Source organism: Ranitomeya imitator, chromosome 3 (genome assembly GCF_032444005.1).
Source record: "Ranitomeya imitator isolate aRanImi1 chromosome 3, aRanImi1.pri, whole genome shotgun sequence".
Lineage (NCBI taxonomy): Eukaryota > Metazoa > Chordata > Amphibia > Anura > Dendrobatidae > Ranitomeya > Ranitomeya imitator.
The window spans coordinates 804,415,929-804,438,137 of NC_091284.1; the positions used below are offsets into that span (position 1 = coordinate 804,415,929).

Here is a 22,209-nt window from a genome sequence, read left to right on the forward strand (position 1 = left end):
TAGTATATAGCCCAGCCACGTAGTATATTGCCCAGCCACGTAGTATATTGCCCAGCCACGTAGTATATTGCCCAGTGACGTAGTATACAGTACAGAGCCACGTAGTATATTGCCCAGCCACGTAGTATATAGCAAAGCCACGTAGTATATTGCCCAGCCACGTAGCATATTGCCCAGCCACGTAGTATATTGCCCAGTGACGTAGTATACAGTACAGAGCCACGTAGTATATTGCCCAGCCACGTAGTATATTGCCCAGCTACGTAGTATATTGCCCAGCCACGTAGTATATTGCCCAGTGACGTAGTATACAGTACAGAGCCACGTAGTATATTGCCCAGCCACGTAGTATATAGCCCAGCCACGTAGTATATTGCCCAGCCACGTAGTATATTGCCCAGCCACGTAGTATATTGCCCAGCCACGTAGTATATTGCCCAGCCACGTAGTATATTGCCCAGGTACGTAGTATATTGCCCAGTGACATAGTATACAGCACAGAGCCACGTAGTATATTGCCCAGTGACATAGTATACAGCACAGAGTCACGTAGTATATTGCCCAGCCAGGTTTGTCACAGGTTAAAAAACAAAAAATAAACATATACTTACCTTTTCGAAGGCCCGTTGTAGTCCACGGCAGCTTCCGGTCCCAGGGTTGGTATGAGCGCAGGACCTGTGATGATGTCACTGTCACATGACCGTGACGTCATGGCAGGTCCTTCTCCCATACCATCTTTGCCACCGGAACCTGCAACGGAAGATGGCAGCCGGTGCGAGCGACTACGGAGGGTGAGTATAGCAGGGTTTTTTTAATTATTTTTAACATTACATTTTTTACTATTGAAGCCGCATAGGCAGCGTCAATAGTAAAAAGTTGGGGACACACACAGTTAATAGCGGCGGTAACGGAGTGCGTTACCCCCGGCATAACGCGGTCCGTTACCGCCGGCATTAACCCTGTGTTAGTGGTGACCGGAGGGAGTATGCGGGCGACAGGCACTGACTGCGGGGAGTGAGGCGCGGCCATTTTCTTCCAGACTGTGCCCGTCGCTGATTGGTCGCGGCAGCCATGACAGGCAGCTTGCGAGACCAATCAGCGAATGAATAACCGTGACAGACAGACAGACGGAAGTGACCCTTAGACAATTATATAGTAGATATACATATATGTATGTATGTATGCATGTATATATATATATATATATATATATATATATATATATATACACACTATAATATATTATTGATACATGATTGATAGATAATATAGAAGATTGATAAATAGATAGATAATAGATAGAACATACGGTACATATCCTGCGGGGAGAAGAGAGTGCGATGGAAAGAGCAGAGCAGTATGTGAGCACTGGGGAGAGAGCAGCGCAGTATGTGAGCACCAGGGAGAGAGCAGTGCAGTATGTGAGCACTGGGGAGAGAGCAGTGCAGTATGTGAGCATTGGGGAGAGAGCAGCGCAGTATGTGAGCACTGGGGAGAGAGCAGTGCAGTATGTGAGCACTGGGGAGAGAGCAGTGCAGTATGTGAGCACCAGGGAGAGAGCAGTGCAGTATGTGAGCACTGGGGAGAGAGCAGTGCAGTATGTGAGCACTGGGGAGAGAGCAGCGCAGTATGTGAGCACCAGGGAGAGAGCAGCACAGTATGTGAGCACCAGGGAGAGAGCAGTGCAGTATGTGAGCACCAGGGAGAGAGCAGTGCAGTATGTGAGCACTGGGGAGAGAGCAGCGCAGTATGTGAGCACTGGGGAGAGAGCAGCGCAGTATGTGAGCACTGGGGAGAGAGCAGCACAGTATGTGAGCACCAGGGAGAGAGCAGCGCAGTATGTGAGCACTGGGGAGAGAGCAGCGCAGTATGTGAGCACTGGGGAGAGAGCAGTGCAGTATGTGAGCATTGGGGAGAGAGCAGCGCAGTATGTGAGCACTGGGGAGAGAGCAGTGCAGTATGTGAGCACTGGGGAGAGAGCAGTGCAGTATGTGAGCACCAGGGAGAGAGCAGTGCAGTATGTGAGCACTGGGGAGAGAGCAGTGCAGTATGTGAGCACTGGGGAGAGAGCAGCGCAGTATGTGAGCACCAGGGAGAGAGCAGCACAGTATGTGAGCACCAGGGAGAGAGCAGTGCAGTATGTGAGCACCAGGGAGAGAGCAGTGCAGTATGTGAGCACTGGGGAGAGAGCAGCGCAGTATGTGAGCACTGGGGAGAGAGCAGCGCAGTATGTGAGCACTGGGGAGAGAGCAGCACAGTATGTGAGCACCAGGGAGAGAGCAGCGCAGTATGTGAGCACTGGGGAGAGAGCAGCGCAGTATGTGAGCACTGGGGAGAGAGCAGTGCAGTATGTGAGCACTGGGGAGAGAGCAGTGCAGTATGTGAGCACTGGGGAGAGAGCAGTGCAGTATGTGAGCACTGGGGAGAGAGCAGCGCAGTATGTGAGCACTGGGGAGAGAGCAGTGCAGTATGTGAGCACCAGGGAGAGAGCAGTGCAGTATGTGAGCACTGGGGAGAGAGCAGTGCAGTATGTGAGCATTGGGGAGAGAGCAGCGCAGTATGTGAGCACTGGGGAGAGAGCAGTGCAGTATGTGAGCACTGGGGAGAGAGCAGTGCAGTATGTGAGCACCAGGGAGAGAGCAGTGCAGTATGTGAGCACTGGGGAGAGAGCAGTGCAGTATGTGAGCACTGGGGAGAGAGCAGTGCAGTATGTGAGCACCAGGGAGAGAGCAGTGCAGTATGTGAGCACTGGGGAGAGAGCAGTGCAGTATGTGAGCATTGGGGAGAGAGCAGCGCAGTATGTGAGCACTGGGGAGAGAGCAGTGCAGTATGTGAGCACTGGGGAGAGAGCAGTGCAGTATGTGAGCACCAGGGAGAGAGCAGTGCAGTATGTGAGCACTGGGGAGAGAGCAGTGCAGTATGTGAGCACTGGGGAGAGAGCAGCGCAGTATGTGAGCACCAGGGAGAGAGCAGCACAGTATGTGAGCACCAGGGAGAGAGCAGTGCAGTATGTGAGCACCAGGGAGAGAGCAGTGCAGTATGTGAGCACTGGGGAGAGAGCAGCGCAGTATGTGAGCACTGGGGAGAGAGCAGCGCAGTATGTGAGCACTGGGGAGAGAGCAGCACAGTATGTGAGCACCAGGGAGAGAGCAGCGCAGTATGTGAGCACTGGGGAGAGAGCAGCGCAGTATGTGAGCACTGGGGAGAGAGCAGTGCAGTATGTGAGCATTGGGGAGAGAGCAGCGCAGTATGTGAGCACTGGGGAGAGAGCAGTGCAGTATGTGAGCACTGGGGAGAGAGCAGTGCAGTATGTGAGCACCAGGGAGAGAGCAGTGCAGTATGTGAGCACTGGGGAGAGAGCAGTGCAGTATGTGAGCACTGGGGAGAGAGCAGCGCAGTATGTGAGCACCAGGGAGAGAGCAGCACAGTATGTGAGCACCAGGGAGAGAGCAGTGCAGTATGTGAGCACCAGGGAGAGAGCAGTGCAGTATGTGAGCACTGGGGAGAGAGCAGCGCAGTATGTGAGCACTGGGGAGAGAGCAGCGCAGTATGTGAGCACTGGGGAGAGAGCAGCACAGTATGTGAGCACCAGGGAGAGAGCAGCGCAGTATGTGAGCACTGGGGAGAGAGCAGCGCAGTATGTGAGCACTGGGGAGAGAGCAGTGCAGTATGTGAGCACTGGGGAGAGAGCAGTGCAGTATGTGAGCACTGGGGAGAGAGCAGTGCAGTATGTGAGCACTGGGGAGAGAGCAGCGCAGTATGTGAGCACTGGGGAGAGAGCAGTGCAGTATGTGAGCACCAGGGAGAGAGCAGTGCAGTATGTGAGCACCAGGGAGAGAGCAGTGCAGTATGTGAGCACTGGGGAGAGAGCAGCGCAGTATGTGAGCACTGGGGAGAGAGCAGCGCAGTATGTGAGCACTGGGGAGAGAGCAGCGCAGTATGTGAGCACTGGGGAGAGAGCAGCACAGTATGTGAGCACCAGGGAGAGAGCAGTGCAGTATGTGAGCACCGGGGAGAGAGCAGTGCAGTATGTGAGCACCAGGGAGAGAGCAGCGCAGTATGTGAGCACTGGGGAGAGAGCAGTGCAGTATGTGAGCACTGGGGAGAGAGCAGCGCAGTATGTGAGCACTGGGGAGAGAGCAGCGCAGTATGTGAGCACTGGGGAGAGAGCAGCGCAGTATGTGAGCACTGGGGAGAGAGCAGCGCAGTATGTGAGCACTGGGGAGAGAGCAGCGCAGTATGTGAGCACCAGGGAGAGAGCAGTGCAGTATGTGAGCACCGGGGAGAGAGCAGTGCAGTATGTGAGCACTGGGGAGAGAGCAGCGCAGTATGTGAGCACTGGGGAGAGAGCAGCGCAGTATGTGAGCACTGGGGAGAGAGCAGCGCAGTATGTGAGCACTGGGGAGAGAGCAGTGCAGTATGTGAGCACTGGGGAGAGAGCAGCGCAGTATGTGAGTACTGGGGAGAGAGCAGCGCAGTATGTGGGCACTGGGGAGAGAGCAGTGCAGTATGTGAGCACTGGGGAGAGAGCAGTGCAGTATGTGAGCACCGGGGAGAGAGCAGCACAGTATGTGAGCACTGGGGAGAGAGCAGTGCAGTATGTGAGCACCGGGGAGAGAGCAGCGCAGTATGTGAGCACTGGGGAGAGAGCAGCGCAGTATGTGGGCACTGGGGAGAGAGCAGCGCAGTATGTGAGCACTGGGGAGAGAGCAGTGCAGTATGTGAGTACTGGGGAGAGAGCAGCGCAGTATGTGGGCACTGGGGAGAGAGCAGTGCAGTATGTGAGCACTGGGGAGAGAGCAGTGCAGTATGTGAGCACCGGGGAGAGAGCAGCGCAGTATGTGGGCACTGGGGAGAGAGCAGCGCAGTATGTGAGCACTGGGGAGAGAGCAGCGCAGTATGTGAGCACCGGGGAGAGAGCAGCGCAGTATGTGAGCACTGGGGAGAGAGCAGTGCAGTATGTGAGCACTGGGGAGAGAGCAGTGCAGTATGTGAGCACCGGGGAGAGAGCAGCGCAGTATGTGGGCACTGGGGAGAGAGCAGCGCAGTATGTGAGCACTGGGGAGAGAGCAGCGCAGTATGTGAGCACCGGGGAGAGAGCAGCGCAGTATGTGAGCACTGGGGAGAGAGCAGCGCAGTATGTGAGCACTGGGGAGAGAGCAACGCAGTATGTGAGCACTGGGGAGAGAGCAGCGCAGTATGTGAGCACTGGGGAGAGAGCAGCGCAGTATGTGAGCACCGGGGAGAGAGCAGCGCAGTATGTGAGCACTGGGGAGAGAGCAGCGCAGTATGTGAGCACTGGGGAGAGAGCAGCGCAGTATGTGAGCACTGGGGAGAGAGCAGCGCAGTATGTGAGCACTGGGGAGAGAGCAGCGCAGTATGTGAGCACTGGGGAGAGAGCAGCGCAGTATGTGAGCACTGGGGAGAGAGCAGCGCAGTATGTGAGCACTGGGGAGAGAGCAGCGCAGTATGTGAGCACCGGGGAGAGAGCAGTGCAGTATGTGAGCACTGGGGAGAGAGCAGCGCAGTATGTGAGCACTGGGGAGAGAGCAGCGCAGTATGTGAGCACCGGGGAGAGAGCAGCGCAGTATGTGGGCACTGGGGAGTGAGCAGAGGAATATGTGAGGGTGCGAGAGTATGATGTGCCATGGACTTCTATATCTTCCACCCTGGATGAGCCCCCATCCATCGTTCCTACAGTAACTACCTATCAGCCCCATAGTTCTGATCCCTACTGTACACTCGCTTTGGCACAACTAATGTGTATTTAGTCCTGACAATAAAGCTTCTTTGATTTTTAAGTTTGAATTTGATAGAATGATAGATAGACAGATAAATAAATAGATAGATGATAGATAAATAAATAGATAATAGACATATAGATGACAGATAGATAATATATAGGTATATAGATAGATAATAGATAGATAGATAGATAGATGCTAGATAGATGGTTAATAGATATATAGATAACAGATAGATGATAGATAAATAGATAATTAGATAGATAATAGATAGATAATAGACACATAGATAATAGATAGATATAGATAGAAAGGTAATAGATATATAATAGATAATAGATAGATAGATAGATAGATAGATAGATAGATAGATAGATAGATAGATAGATAGATAGATAGATAGATAGATTTTATACATAGATCTCCTATATTACCAGTTTTACTCAGACAATGTCTGGGACATCTATTTTCTCAACAGGCACATTAAAACAATAATCCAGACCCGAAAAAAGGAGTCCCGGAATCCAGACAGACTGTCCCACCTGTTGGATATTATTGTAGATGGAGGAAGCAGGGGGTGCTCTTAAAAGAAAACACAGTGAGCTGCTTTGCTTGCAGCTGTTGTGGTTCTGAGTTCAGGGACATCAATCTTTCGGCAGCGAGTGTAGTGTTGTAGCGAGCAAATATATGTTCTAATCCTGGAGATCTGGATTTTATTTGTTGCCTTCTTCTTTACTATATAGTGTTTCATGTGAAATCAGTAAAATTTACTTTGGAGCACAGGAAAATTACTTAAATGGCAGTTACATAATGTGAATATTTGTTCTTGAAGGCCATTGTTAATCCTAAATCGGTGCAAAACGATGTGCTGATTAATTAATATATTTTTACATCGGTCACAATTGCATTTTTCTGATGCAGAGCCCCAAAGTCCCTGCCTCAACTTAAAACTAATGATAGAACCGTGCATGCCTGCAGCCACCACTAGAGGGAGCTTAGGAGCTTACTGCGTACTGATAATACTTTGAGCTCAATAATAAAACAGTAGTCAGTGCGCTCCCAAGCTCCCCCTGGTGGCAGCCAGGATTATATCATTGAACTTTTCTAAATGAATGCAAGAAGAGGGTAAAAAACGAAATATAGGGGGCACAGAAACATTAATAGCCACACAACTTTCCCATATACAGATACAATTTAGTAGGTTTTGACAGGAGAGCAACTTTAAATGATAGATATGGTCTTGGTTGGTTATCTGTTACGTCCAACTGTGCATGTCTTAGAGATCTCCTTACAGAGAGACATGTGGAACAATAAACAGCACATATGGATCTTATAGGACGAGACGCCACTGATTAATACACCTGTGACATCTGGGATATATATTACATTGCGGGGGTGAACTGAGGACCGTTGATCTGGACTGTTTCCAAAAAGTCTGGGACTCTGATATGTGGCATGTATGTGTGTGTGTGTGTGTGTGTGTGCGTGTGTGCATATATATATATATATATATATATATATACTGAGGTATATAGATCTATTGGTTTTCCATGTTAGCGATTATCCAATATATGAATGTAGCTTCATTGCAGGAGAACTTCCACTATAAACACGATTGTTGATCCCGGCCAATGTCCATGAGGTCGGTGAACTGTGCAGAGAGCCACGTGAGCAGATGATCTGACAATGCTTTGCACACCCCTAGTAACATGTTCGCTACAAACCATCCCCCTTCTTGTAAATGAGATTTAATCAATATTCCAGCTATTGCTGCTTACAATGTCAGCGGTTGCTTAGAAGAAGGCCTGTCACTTTACGCAAATATATACATAGTAACATAGTAACATAGTTAGTAAGGCCGAAAAAAGACATTTGTCCATCCAGTTCAGCCTATATTCCATCATAATAAATACCCAGATCTACGTCCTTCTACAGAACCTAATAATTGTATGATACAATATTGTTCTGCTCCAGGAAGACATCCAGGCCTCTCTTGAACCCCTCGACTGAGTTCGCCATCACCACCTCCTCAGGCAAGCAATTCCAGATTCTCACTGCCCTAACAGTAAAGAATCCTCTTCTATGTTGGTGGAAAAACCTTCTCTCCTCCAGACGCAAAGAATGCCCCCTTGTGCCCGTCACCTTCCTTGGTATAAACAGATCCTCAGCGAGATATTTGTATTGTCCCCTTATATACTTATACATGGTTATTAGATCGCCCCTCAGTCGTCTTTTTTCTAGACTAAATAATCCTAATTTCGCTAATCTATCTGGGTATTGTAGTTCTCCCATCCCCTTTATTAATTTTGTTGCCCTCCTTTGTACTCTCTCTAGTTCCATTATATCCTTCCTGAGCACCGGTGCCCAAAACTGGACACAGTACTCCATGTGCGGTCTAACTAGGGATTTGTACAGAGGCAGTATAATGCTCTCATCATGTGTATCCAGACCTCTTTTAATGCACCCCATGATCCTGTTTGCCTTGGCAGCTGCTGCCTGGCACTGGCTGCTCCAGGTAAGTTTATCATTAACTAGGATCCCCAAGTCCTTCTCCCTGTCAGATTTACCCAGTGGTTTCCCGTTCAGTGTGTAATGGTGATATTGATTCCCTCTTCCCATGTGTATAACCTTACATTTATCATTGTTAAACCTCATCTGCCACCTTTCAGCCCAAGTTTCCAACTTATCCAGATCCATCTGTAGCAGAATACTATCTTCTCTTGTATTAACCGCTTTACATAGTTTTGTATCATCTGCAAATATCGATATTTTACTGTGTAAACCTTCTACCAGATCATTAATGAATATGTTGAAGAGAACAGGTCCCAATACTGACCCCTGCGGTACCCCACTGGTCACAGCGACCCAGTTAGAGACTATACCATTTATAACCACCCTCTGCTTTCTATCACTAAGCCAGTTACTAACCCATTTACACACATTTTCCCCCAGACCAAGCATTCTCATTTTGTGTACCAACCTCTTGTGCGGCACGGTATCAAACGCTTTGGAAAAATCGAGATATACCACGTCCAATGACTCACCGTGGTCCAGTCTATAGCTTACCTCTTCATAAAAACTGATTAGATTGGTTTGACAGGAGCGATTTCTCATAAACCCATGCTGATATGGAGTTAAACAGTTATTCTCATTGAGATAATCCAGAATAACATCCCTCAGAAACCCTTCAAATATTTTACCAACAATAGAGGTTAGACTTACTGGCCTATAATTTCCAGGTTCACTTTTAGAGCCCTTTTTGAATATTGGCACCACATTTGCTATGCGCCAATCCTGCGGAACAGACCCTGTCTCTATAGAGTCCCTAAAAATAAGAAATAATGGTTTATCTATTACATTACTTAGTTCTCTTAGTACTCGTGGGTGTATGCCATCCGGACCCGGAGATTTATCTATTTTAATCTTATTTAGCCGGTTTCGCACCTCTTCTTGGGTTAGATTGGTGACCCTTAATATAGGGTTTTCATTGTTTCTTGGGATTTCACCTAGCATTTCATTTTCCACCGTGAATACCGTGGAGAAGAAGGTGTTTAATATGTTAGCTTTTTCCTTGTCATCTACAACCATTCTTTCCTCACTATTTTTTAAGGGGCCTACATTTTCAGTTTTTATTCTTTTACTATTGATATAGTTGAAGAACAGTTTGGGATTAGTTTTACTCTCCTTAGCAATGTGCTTCTCTGTTTCCTTTTTGGCAGCTTTAATTAGTTTTTTAGATAAAGTATTTTTCTCCCTATAGTTTTTTAGAGCTTCAATGGTGCCATCCTGCTTTAATAGTGCAAATGCTTTCTTTTTACTGTTAATTGCCTGTCTTACTTCTTTGTTTAGCCACATTGGGTTTTTCCTATTTCTAGTCCTTTTATTCCCACAAGGTATAAACCGCTTACACTGCCTATTTAGGATGTTCTTAAACATTTCCCATTTATTATCTGTATTCTCATTTCTGAGGATATTGTCCCAGTCTACCAGATTAAGGGCATCTCTAAGCTGTTCAAACTTTGCCTTCCTAAAGTTCAATGTTTTTGTGACTCCCTGACAAGTCCCCCTAGTGAAAGACAGGTGAAACTGCACAATATTGTGGTCGCTATTTCCTAAATGCCCAACCACCTGCAGATTTGTTATTCTGTCAGGTCTATTAGATAGTATTAGGTCTAAAAGTGCTGCTCCTCTGGTTGGATTCTGCACCAATTGTGAAAGATAATTTTTCTTGGTTATTAGCAGAAACCTGTTGCCTTTATGGGTTTCACAGGTTTCTGTTTCCCAGTTAATATCCGGGTAGTTAAAGTCCCCCATAACCAGGACCTCATTATGGGTTGCAGCTTCATCTATCTGCTTTAGAAGTAGACTTTCCATGCTTTCTGTTATATTTGGGGGTTTGTAACAGACCCCAATGAGAATTTTGTTACCATTTTTCCCTCCATGAATTTCAACCCATATGGACTCGACATCCTCATTCCCTTCGCTAATATCCTCCCTTAAAGTGGACTTTAGACAAGACTTTACATAGAGACAAACCCCTCCTCCTCTCCGATTTTTACGATCCTTTCTAAACAGACTGTAACCCTGTAAGTTAACTGCCCAGTCATAGCTTTCATCTAACCATGTCTCGGTTATTCCCACTATGTCAAAGTTACCTGTAGATATTTCTGCTTCTAGTTCTTCCATCTTGTTTGTCAGGCTTCTGGCGTTTGCGAGCATGCAGTTTAGAGGATTTTGTTTTGTTCCAATCTCCTCACTGTGGATTGTTTTAGAAATGTTCTTACCTCCCTTCTGAGTATGTTTTCCTGGGTCGTCTTTGTTCGAGTCTAATGTTTTTCTTCCCGTCCCCTCTTCTTCTAGTTTAACGCCCTCCTGATGAGTGTAGCGAGTCTTCTGGCGAATGTGTGTTTCCCAGGTTTGTTGAGGTGTAGTCCGTCTCTGGCGAGGAGTCCATCATACCAGTAATTCACACCGTGGTCCAGGAATCCAAATCCTTGTTGTCTGCACCATCGTCTTAGCCAGTTGTTTGCATCAAGGATCCTGTTCCATCTCCTGGTGCCATGCCCGTCTACTGGAAGGATAGAAGAAAAAACTACCTGTGCATCCAGTTCCTTTACTTTCTTCCCCAACTCTTCAAAGTCCTTGCAGATTGTCGGTAGGTCCTTCCTTGCCGTGTCATTGGTGCCAACATGTATCAGAAGAAATGGGTGGACGTCCTTGGAGCTGAAGAGCTTTGGTATCCTATCGGTCACATCCTTGATCATCGCACCTGGAAGGCAGCATACTTCTCTTGCAATTATGTCCGGTCTGCAGATGGCTGCTTCGGTGCCTCTCAGTAGTGAGTCTCCCACCACCACCACTCTTCGTTGCTTCTTGGCTGTACTTTTTACATCCCCCCATTGGTGTAAATGCCGCTGTTCTTCTGATTCCGCCGACGTTTTCCTTTTGTTTCTGTGACTCTCCATTGCTGAGATATGACCCCTTCTTTTCTGTTTCTAGATCTAGCCTTATTGGCCAACTAGGCGTGATCCTCAAGACGATGCCCACAGAAAAGAGCTGTGGATCACGCCCACTTGTAAAAAAAAGATGATTTCTGGAGACCATATCTCAGGAATGGAGAGGCGTAGAGACGAAAGAAAAACAACGCCGGATTCAGGAGAACAGCGGCATTTTTACCGGGTAAAAATAAGTCACGTGTTTAGGGCAAGTGACGGGTCCTCTATAAGTAGACACACGAGTATCAAACAGAGGGATGCTCGAAGACTCCACATAACCGTCCATGAAGACAGGCATAATGCAGCTCATAGATAACATGGAGGTGTTCCTGCAAATTTTTTGTAAATCGCAGGAAATAACGCAATATGTGTACACTGATTAAAGGGTTAAAGCAGAGTCCATATAACCGCCCACCAAAACGGGTTCTTAGAGTGCGTCGGTCTTAGGGTACAATCAGGTGTTGTGTTCATGTGTTCATGACGGAAAATGTTATGGCGGAAAAGTGAAAACAGATTAAAGGGTTAAAAGGGTGTAAGGTTCAGAGAGTCGGCATAACCGTCCACAAAAACAGTCTGGATACGGCTGACAGGTATATCTGTGTAGCCGCATGTTCTGGGTTTCATAAAAATAACAGCACCTGCTGGGAGTTGTAGTGCAGCACTGAATATGTAATGACTGACGGGGACGTTTCTCTCACAGGCCATGTGGTAGTGCGAGTAGAATACCCTATAGAAGTGTGACAATATGGCTGACGGCTTCCACCTGGCAGATGTGTGCGCCAGTCACAGACCGGGAGGAATGAGCACAAACATCCTTCCAATTAAACGAGTCCCAGCGGACATGTCTAATAGCTTGTTCTCGGTGCGTAACATAATCCTAGTATTATTTTAAAGATCCGATATGGTAAAAAAATGCAAACTTAGGATTTATGAAAGGAACATATTGGGCGATTAATGTTATAATAGTCTAATGTTGAGCGCCGGGCATAATGGAGGATGTCTAGGGTTTAAGCCAGGGCAACCAATCAGATCAGGGCTACCATTCTGAAAATGAACATCTGAAAAAGAAAGCAACCACTCCATTGCTCCATTGGTTGCTACTGGCAATACACCCGCGTCCTTCTCTTAGTATTGTTTACATGGCCTCCATTATAAGTATTCAGAGTGTTTAGCCGCCGTATGCCATGCTGTAGTACAGAAATACATTACAGGCTATATAACCATAATTACAGTGATCGTGGGGGGTGAGACCGTTAATCTTTACAAAATGGCTGCCTACTGTTTTTATCTGTGTGATGAAATGTAAGTCCTAATAAATCTACCTCATATTATTATGCAGAACAGGCGCCATTTACTACTTAGGCTAATTTCACACATCCACGTTTGAAGGTCTGAATACGGACCGGAATGTACAGAACCGGCCATGGGTCTTCTAACCCGAACTTTACAGCCTTAGGCCGGGATCACACAGGCGAGAAACACGGCCGAGTCTCGCATGTTAATAACCGGCCCTGCCGCCTGCACTCCGGAGCAGAGCGTGTGGCCGCATAGCAATACATGGAGCCGCTCGCTCCGCTCCTGAGTGCCAGCAGGAGTCCTGGGTATTAACATGCGAGACTCGGCCGTGTTTCTCGCATGCATGATCCGATCCCAGCCTTAGACGGGTATCAAGCTGTTGAGTTCGGGGTTAGAAGACCTACGGTCCAGACTCGAGACATGGCGGTCTAGACTCAAGACATGGCGGTCCAGACTCGAGACATAGCGGTCCAGACCCGAGACATAGCGGTCCAGACTCAAGACATAGCGGTCCAGACTCGAGACATGGCGGTCCAGACTCGAGACATGGCGGTCCAGACTCGAGACATAGCGGTCCAGACTCGAGACATAGCGGTCCAGACTCGAGACATAGCGGTCCAGACTCGAGACATGGCGGTCCAGACTCAAGACATGGCGGTCCAGACTCAAGACATAGCGGTCCAGACTCAAGACATAGCGGTCCAGACTCGAGACATGGCGGTCCAGACTCGAGACATGGATGTCCAGACTCGAGACATGGCGGTCCTGACTCGAGACACAGCGGTCCAGACTCGAGACACAGCGGTCCAGACTCAAGACATAGAGGTCCAGACTCGAGACATGGCGGTCCAGACTCGAGACATGGATGTCCAGACTCGAGACATGGCGGTCCAGAATCAAAACACAGGGGTCCAGAATCAAAATACGGGGGTCCAGAATCAAAACACGGGGGTCAAGACTCGAAACATGGCGGTCCAGACTCGAGACATGGTGGTCCAGACTCGAGACATAGAGGTCCAGACTCGAGACATAGAGGTCCAGACTCTAGACATAGCGGTCCAGACTCGAGACATGGCGGTCCAGACTCGAGACATGGCGGTCCAGACTCGAGACATGGCGGTCCAGACTCGAGACATAGAGGTCCAGACTCGAGACATAGAGGTCCAGACTCGAGACATGGTGGTCCAGACTCGAGACATGGCGGTCCAGACTCAAGACATAGCGGTCCAGACTCAAGACATAGCGGTCCAGACTCAAGACATAGCGGTCCAGACTCGAGACATGGCGGTCCAGACTCGAGACATGGATGTCCAGACTCGAGACATGGAGGTCCTGACTCGAGACATGGCGGTCCTGACTCGAGACACAGCGGTCCAGACTCAAGACATAGAGGTCCAGACTCGAGACATGGCGGTCCAGACTCGAGACATGGATGTCCAGACTCGAGACATGGCGGTCCAGAATCAAAACACAGGGGTCCAGAATCAAAACACGGGGGTCCAGAATCAAAACACGGGGGTCCAGAATCAAAACACGGGGGTCGAGACTCGAAACATGGCGGTCCAGACTCGAGACATGGTGGTCCAGACTCGAGACATAGAGGTCCAGACTCGAGACATAGAGGTCCAGACTCGAGACATAGAGGTCCAGACTCGAGACATAGAGGTCCAGACTCGAGACATAGAGGTCCAGACTCGGATGTGTGAAGCCAACCTTAGAAGCAGGCCTCATGTACATGGCAGCCATATTGGCTGGAGCCCAGCGATGCTTCTATGTACTCAGGCAGGGTCCGTGACATATTGTAATATGCTAATACACGGGTCTTCACCAGGATTCCTGATGGCTGCCTGCAGAGATTGAGACATCTGCACTTGTCTTCTATATAATGAGATACTTGCTATGGAGATTAGGTCAATGCCATACTTCCGCCCGGGGAGAGCAGGCGAAAAATACACAAAATGTATTACCTGTAATGGCAGCTGTACGTTATAAGATATGACGGCTTCTGGGGGCTCCTGAGCACGCCAACAATCGGGCCAAAGGCGTACCGTGCCCCCCCCCCCCTGCATCATATCACACTTTAGTATAATATCTAGTGTCCTCAAAATGGGAAACACTATGATTAAGATGTATTAAATATAAACATATATTTATATAGCGCAGACGTCCAGTATCATCACCAGGACTTGTTCACACTTACCATTTTCTGCTGAACCCTTTTCCTTCCCTTTTTCAAAATGGCGCACTAGTATTTTTTTTTCTTCCTGTAATCTGGCTATTTTTTTAGAGCCCAAAAAGGAACTTTATGCTAAATGGTGCAAAATTTGCCCCAAATTTTCAGATATACATAAAAATACCTGGGGAGGATGGACTGGAAACCCCAAAGCCCGATGAAAATAAGGAGAAGGTGCAAAAACAGGTCACAAAAACACCCAAAACTAGACAAAAAGAAGGAACAAAAATAGTTTTCCTATTGCATTTGTCATGCAGTTTTTTTGCTTTTTTTATGTAGTTTTGACGGATAGGGTTTTTTTTTTATGTCAGAGTGCAAAAATCACTTGAATTTCACACTTAAAAAACATAACTTGCATTTTTATGGGGTTTTTTTCAGATTCCCACTTGAACCCTATCAGTAACCGAGATTTTAAAAATCTCATTTATTTTGCCTTTACTGTAAAATAATGGCTTTTTTTTTTTTACACCAGCAATATTACCGGTAAATGGAAAAAGAAGTATGAAAAACGTTACGTGTGAACAAGTCCTAAGGCATCATGCAATAAGAGCATGTAGCAGGGCTTAGTTTGTCATTTGCCACAGTAGCCATATGTTCTGACATTTTTTTTTATTGGTTATCTATAGCGTTCCCTCCCATAGTTGTCATCCCCCCACAACGCTTTTTCCTCAGGGGGATTTGCTGGCGTTCATTGAAATGGATGCCCATTAATTTCAGCGGGTGCTGCGCAAGCGATTCCGGCAGCTGTGACATCAGATTGTGAATAATCCCTGTATCAGAATTGCTCCATCATGAAAAAAATGGTGTCCGACATATTTCATACAAAATCAAAGACTAAAAGACAAATTCAGCTCAGCTACATGGGAAAATACGCACATACAGATGCAGTATAGTGTGAAGCTGGTGTCGATTAATTATTACATTGGCGCCTTCTTTTAATTTGCGCCTTTTTTAAACTGTTTCCTATGCTCTCACTATCTTATATTCTCCCGTATGGGCGAGGTTTTTTGGGGTTTCCAAATGTTTTTGGGCCGATTCATCAATTGCGAGATTTTAAACATTTGCACAATTTTTGCAAGAAAAACTGCACTTCGGCCCTCCCCCTCCTTTCCTCCGGAATGATTTTTACGTAGGCATGTAATTAGGACGCGACTTTTTGCGCCATAAAGACGCAAAACAGGTTATACTCTGGACTTTGCGCCAAAATTGGTGCGCAAAGAATTTAGCGCAAAAAAATCAACACATGCAAGAGAAAAAACAAATGTGACAAAAAACCACCAAAAATGATAAATCGGGCACGCTGTGTTTTTACGTAAAAAACATTTTTTTGCGATGTTTTTATATATTTTTTCCATTTTTTACGCGGCCAGATGAAACTGGGTTATATGCACTACACACGATGCGTTTTGGTTTGTGACCGTTTTAGGGTCAGTGACTTTTGTACCATGTAGCGTGCTCTGGGTATGGCTGTTTTTTTCAAGGGTCTTAACACTGAAAAAAACGCAAACAAAATGCAGGGAATTACAGTAATGCTGGGTTCACATATTTCGGGCTCAACGGATCAGAGCTGATGACAAAAATAGGCATCGCTTGCCACCAGCCCGTTCCACCATGGTCCACAACTCCACATATTACCTAAAAAGTACCGAACCGGCGCCTGCACCTATCTGGAGCAAAAACTGATGCGCCGAACAGATTGGAACGATCCCATCGTGGTGTCCCCATCAGTTTCAGCCTGGTGTTTTAGGTTAACGCCAGATGGAAACGGCTGCCATAGGTGGACCCAGCCTAAATAAAAAACAACATAAAACAGCACTAACAAATCCACTAAAATATACTAAAAACACCTACTACTATGTTTTCATAAATTAATGTACCGTATATAGATAAATCCACACCATTAAGTACATATATTTGCATATTATATAGACCCTTGACCCCCATCTACTAGGCGCACCCTGACCATACAGTAGCCAACACTACAAACCAACTGTGCTAAAATATACCACAATTAAATTAAAAACATCATACAATATAAAAAAATAACTAAAAAGACCATATACTATGCACCCTACACATATACAGCCTATGCTTTATGTCCTATGACAGCCAACACCATCCTACTAATGCTACTAAAAATACATAAATGAAAAATAAAATAACTAAAATTAACTAAAACACACCATATGCTATCATCATATACATATATACAGACTCTATATCCTACTAACGCAACTAAAATGTATGGAGAGTGATAAAACACACCATATGCTATGCTAAAACACATACACACAGTCTATATACTGCCTGATGCCATATACCAGCCAACGCAATACTAAAAACTCAAATATAAATTAAATAAAATATAAAATAACAATATATCTATATATATCATACACTCTACACCCTACACATGTACAGCCTATGCTTTATGTCCTATGACAGTTAACACCATCCTACTAATGATACTAAATATACATAAATGGAAAATAAAATAACTCAAATGAACTAAATACACCATAGACTATGCATCATAAACATATATATAGTCTACTATATAAAGTCTATATATTACTAACACAACCAAAATGTATGGAAAGTGATAAAACACACCATATACTATGCAAACACACATATACACAGTCCATTTACTGCATGATATCATATACCAGTCAACGCCATACTAAAAACTCAATATAAATTACATGAAAAATGAAATAAAACAATATATATATAAAAATCTAAATATACCATGTACAATGCACCGTACACATCTACGAAGCCCATACATTGCGTTATGTCCTATAAAAGTCAACAGCATCCACCTAACTAATATATCAACGCAATAAAATAACCTAATAAAATATGTAAAATAAATCAAATCTAAAAAACAACTAAACACTATCCACCAAACGCATATATTCCACGCCCTGCCTTACGTCCTATAACTGTGAACGGCATCCAAACGACTAATATATAAATAAATGAAAAATAAAACAACCTAATAAAATATGTAAAATTATAAATATATATCAGATATAATAAAACTAATAAACTCTGAACGCACCATATACAGCCTAGACATTTCCTTATGTCTTATCGGCATCCCGATGACAGCTGACACAAACCTCTTACTTTGCTTGATAAGGAAAAAAATGAAACAAGTAAAAAAAAAATGATAAAACGTAAAATAAAAAACAAAAACTAGAAATACTATAATAAAATAATGCAAAAAAATATATAAAAAATACTTTAATCTAACCATTAGCAGGTGCTGAATTGCTTCTTCCATTTCCAGGAGGGTTACCGTGTATACAGCTGACTTTGCTACTCTGTATATACAGCCATGATACAGTGTATACAGTATACACCCTCCCGAGAGCGGCGAGGACTCCCCTTACCTCTCGCATGAGTGCAGCTTCATGAACTGTCTCCAATCTTGCACTTGTCCTAGATGGTCCTCCATGCTCTTTCCAAAAACAGCCCCGCAACCCAAGTGCAACCTGCCTGCTCCATTCTCCACCTCTGCTCAAGATGATAGATGCTTCCAAGGTAACCAGGTGGAAATCTCAGCCTTCGCACACTTTACTATATAAAGTCTACTTTATAGTCAAAAATTATCTTCCCCCCCCCTCAAAAAAAAAATTATCCGGAAGATTCCTTGCGGAAGACTCAAGACTTGTCCGGGGAATTCAGCAGTTTGAAAAAGTTGCCATCACCTTCCTTCAATGAAGAAAAAAAATGTGACTTGGAGATGGGGGAAGAAAATCCTGGAGCAGGGAGGAGGGGGAGGGGATTGGGAGGTAGTGGAGGAGGAGGAGGAGGAGGAGGAGGGTAGTGCAGTGATGTGACATACATATGGAATGAGCTTTGGAACAATGCTGTCACAACAGCCAGTGCCTTCTCCACTCATAGGCAGCCGCCTTCTGGACTGAGCGGTATAAAAGGAGTTGGGGTAGAGCCCCCAGATTAAGCCTGGTGAGAACCCTAGCGTCTCCGCCTGGTGCGCTGCCGCACTTACTCCTTACAATTGGCCATGGATTCCTTTGCAAGACACATCCTAATTCCTAAATCGCCCATTAGAGAAATCGGATGCCTTCAGGCTGTGGAACTACAAGTGCTTGCACACTTAGCCGGACCCTTGCCCTTCATTTGCCCTTAGTCTTCGTTTGGCGCTTGTGGTTTTACGACAACTGCTTCACTTTTGCGTGGCGGCGCCACTTCGAAATAACTACAATTTCGTTAACAATTTCCTGAATTAAAATGACCCCAATTTTGGCAGATTTGTGGTAGAGATAAGTTACCTTCCCGCGGGACGGAATTCTGGCAGCGGAGATTCCGCAGCGACCGCCCACAGCGGTATTTATGGTGGCAGATATCATTTGAAAAAAATGGGGCACACACATTTCACACCTTTGCATGATAAGGGGTGAAAATGGCACCTCTATCCACAACTAAAATTGACATGAACGTAGCTCTTGTCAATTTCTGCTGCGGATATATTTCGTAGCATGTCTCAGCCCGTTCACGCTGTGACTTTTTATGTCCTTTTTGCCGCAGAAAAAGCAGCAAACGTGCCGATAAAATGCTCATTAGAAAAATTTTATTATTTTCTGTGCAAAAACATATTTCGATCCGTTGGCACAGGCTTTCGAGATCTTTTTAAACGTTTCAGGCTTTCAAAAAACGCAAAGCGGTTGAAAGAAGTAACATGTTCTTCAGGTATTAGTCACTAGAAACATGCTGAATGCTTAATAAGAGAAGTCATTGGGAAGACTAAAAAAAAAAAGTCTCAAAGGCGGCCGGGCTTTTTGTATCACATGCGTGTTTTATAAGCGTTTTTGCTGCAAAAAAACAGTAGTATTTTCATCATTGGATAATGGACTTCACAAATACAGAGAATGCCAAAAAAAATCCAAATAAATGATTGTGAAAAAAAAACTCAGAAAACTACACAAAAATGCTAAAGAAGGAGCGATTCCTTGCTTGAAAAAAAAATACATTTTTTGACCACTGTAAAAAAATGCAGTGTGAAAAAATTGGAACAGCATCAGACACTACCTTAATGACGTGCAAAGTTTCCCCAACCAATATTCAAGTGGCTTTCAAAATAGAAATAAAAAAGGAAAACAGCACAAATAAATGAAAAAAAGTGGCGAGGCGACGTTTCGGATATAGTATCCTTGAGCTTGAGAAAGGATACTATATCCGAAACGTCTCCCCACGCCGTTTGGGCAATAAAGTCCACTTTTTTTCAGTTTTTTGTGCTGTTTTCCTTTATATATATATATATATATATATATATATATATATATATATATATATATATATATATATATATATATATATATATATATATATATACAGTGGGGCAAAAAAGTATTTAGTCAGTCAGCAATAGTGCAAGTTCCACCACTTAAAAAGATGAGAGGCGTCTGTAATTTACATCATAGGTAGACCTCAACTATGGGAGACAAACTGAGAAAAAAAAATCCAGAAAATCACATTGTCTGTTTTTTTAACAATTTATTTGCATATTATGGTGGAAAATAAGTATTTGGTCAGAAACAAAATTTCATCTCAATACTTTGTAATATATCCTTTGTTGGCAATGACAGAGGTCAAACGTTTTCTGTAAGTCTTCACAAGGTTGCCACACACTGTTGTTGGTATGTTGGCCCATTCCTCCATGCAGATCTCCTCTAGAGCAGTGATGTTTTTGGCTTTTCGCTTGGCAACACGGACTTTCAACTCCCTGCAAAGGTTTTCTATAGGGTTGAGATCTGGAGACTGGCTAGGCCACTCCAGAACCTTGAAATGCTTCTTACGAAGCCACTCCTTTGTTGCCCTGGCGGTGTGCTTTGGATCATTGTCATGTTGAAAGACCCAGCCACGTTTCATCTTCAATGCCCTTGCTGATGGAAGGAGGTTTGCACTCAAAATCTCACGATACATGGCCCCATTCATTCTTTCATGTACCCGGATCAGTCGTCCTGGCCCCTTTGCAGAGAAACAGCCCCAAAGCATGATGTTTCCACCACCATGCTTTACAGTAGGTATGGTGTTTGATGGATGCAACTCAGTATTCTTTTTCCTCCAAACACGACAAGTTGTGTTTCGACCAAACAGTTCCAGTTTGGTTTCATCAGACCATAGGACATTCCCCCAAAACTCCTCTGGATCATCCAAAAGCTCTCTAGCAAACTTCAGACGGGCCCGGACATGTACTGGCTTAAGCAGTGGGACACGTCTGGCACTGCAGGATCTGAGTCCATGGTGGCGTAGTGTGTTACTTATGGTAGGCCTTGTTACATTGGTCCCAGCTCTCTGCAGTTCATTCACTAGGTCCCCCCGCGTGGTTCTGGGATTTTTGCTCACCGTTCTTGTGATCATTCTGACCCCACGGGGTGGGATTTTGCGTGGAGCCCCAGATCGAGGGAGATTATCAATGGTCTTGTATGTCTTCCATTTTCTAATTATTGCTCCCACTGTTGATTTCTTCACTCCAAGCTGGTTGGCTATTGCAGATTCAGTCTTCCCAGCCTGGTGCAGGGCTACAATTTTGTTTCTGGTGTCCTTTGACAGCTCTTTGGTCTTCACCATAGTGGAGTTTGGAGTCAGACTGTTTGAGGGTGTGCACAGGTGTCTTTTTATACTGATAACAAGTTTAAACAGGTGCCATCACTACAGGTAATGAGTGGAGGAAAGAGGAGACTCTTAAAGAAGAAGTTACAGGTCTGTGAGAGCCAGAAATCTTGATTGTTTGTTTCTGACCAAATACTTATTTTCCACCATAATATGCAAATAAATTGTTAAAAAAACAGACAATGTGATTTTCTGGATTTTTTTTTCTCAGTTTGTCTCCCATAGTTGAGGTCTACCTATGATGTAAATTACAGACGCCTCTCATCTTTTTAAGTGGTGGAACTTGCACTATTGCTGACTGACTAAATACATTTTTGCCCCACTGTATATCTAATATATAAAGCTGAATGTGTGTATGTGTGTATGTATGTCCGGGATTGGCATCTGCACCGTCGCAGCTACAGCCACAAAATTTTGCACAGTCACACATCTGGACCCCGAGAGCGTCATAGGCTATATTGTGAGGCAAAATTTTAACCCCGCGCGTTCCAATTCACCAAACAATTTTGCCCCTATCTACATAATGGGAAAAAATGAAAGGAAAAGTGTAGGAGGCAAATTGACAGCTGCCAGATGTGAACAAGGGGGACTTAAAGAATGAGAGCGATGGCGCCAAAGAGTATATACCGTACAGTTGCTAAGGTGGGGCCCCGACATGGGATACTCACCACACACGGGGATATGAACACACACACAAAATGCGCCACACACTACCACGTGCTTGAACACATATCACCCTCAGCACACATTTCACCACACATTCTCCAACCTCGCCACATAAAAGTCGAAACACAAA

The 22,209-nt window shown here is 45.2% G+C and overlaps 1 protein-coding gene across 6 annotated transcripts in view; it reads right to left on the reverse strand.

Moving 5' to 3' along the window:
• FAT3 (FAT atypical cadherin 3) overlaps positions 1-22,209 on the reverse strand; it is a 745,380-nt gene that overhangs the window by 503,699 nt on the left and 219,472 nt on the right. For 5 of the 6 annotated variants that reach the window (XM_069759241.1, XM_069759238.1, XM_069759240.1 and 2 more), the window contains exon 1: positions 18,170-18,371. The exons of the other annotated variant lie outside the window; for it this stretch is intronic. In XM_069759241.1, the coding sequence (XP_069615342.1) occupies positions 18,170-18,234 (65 nt within the window). In that variant the 5' untranslated portion in view covers positions 18,235-18,371. Of the gene's footprint in view, positions 1-18,169; positions 18,372-22,209 lie in introns of those variants that run through there. 6 annotated transcript variants of the gene reach the window in all.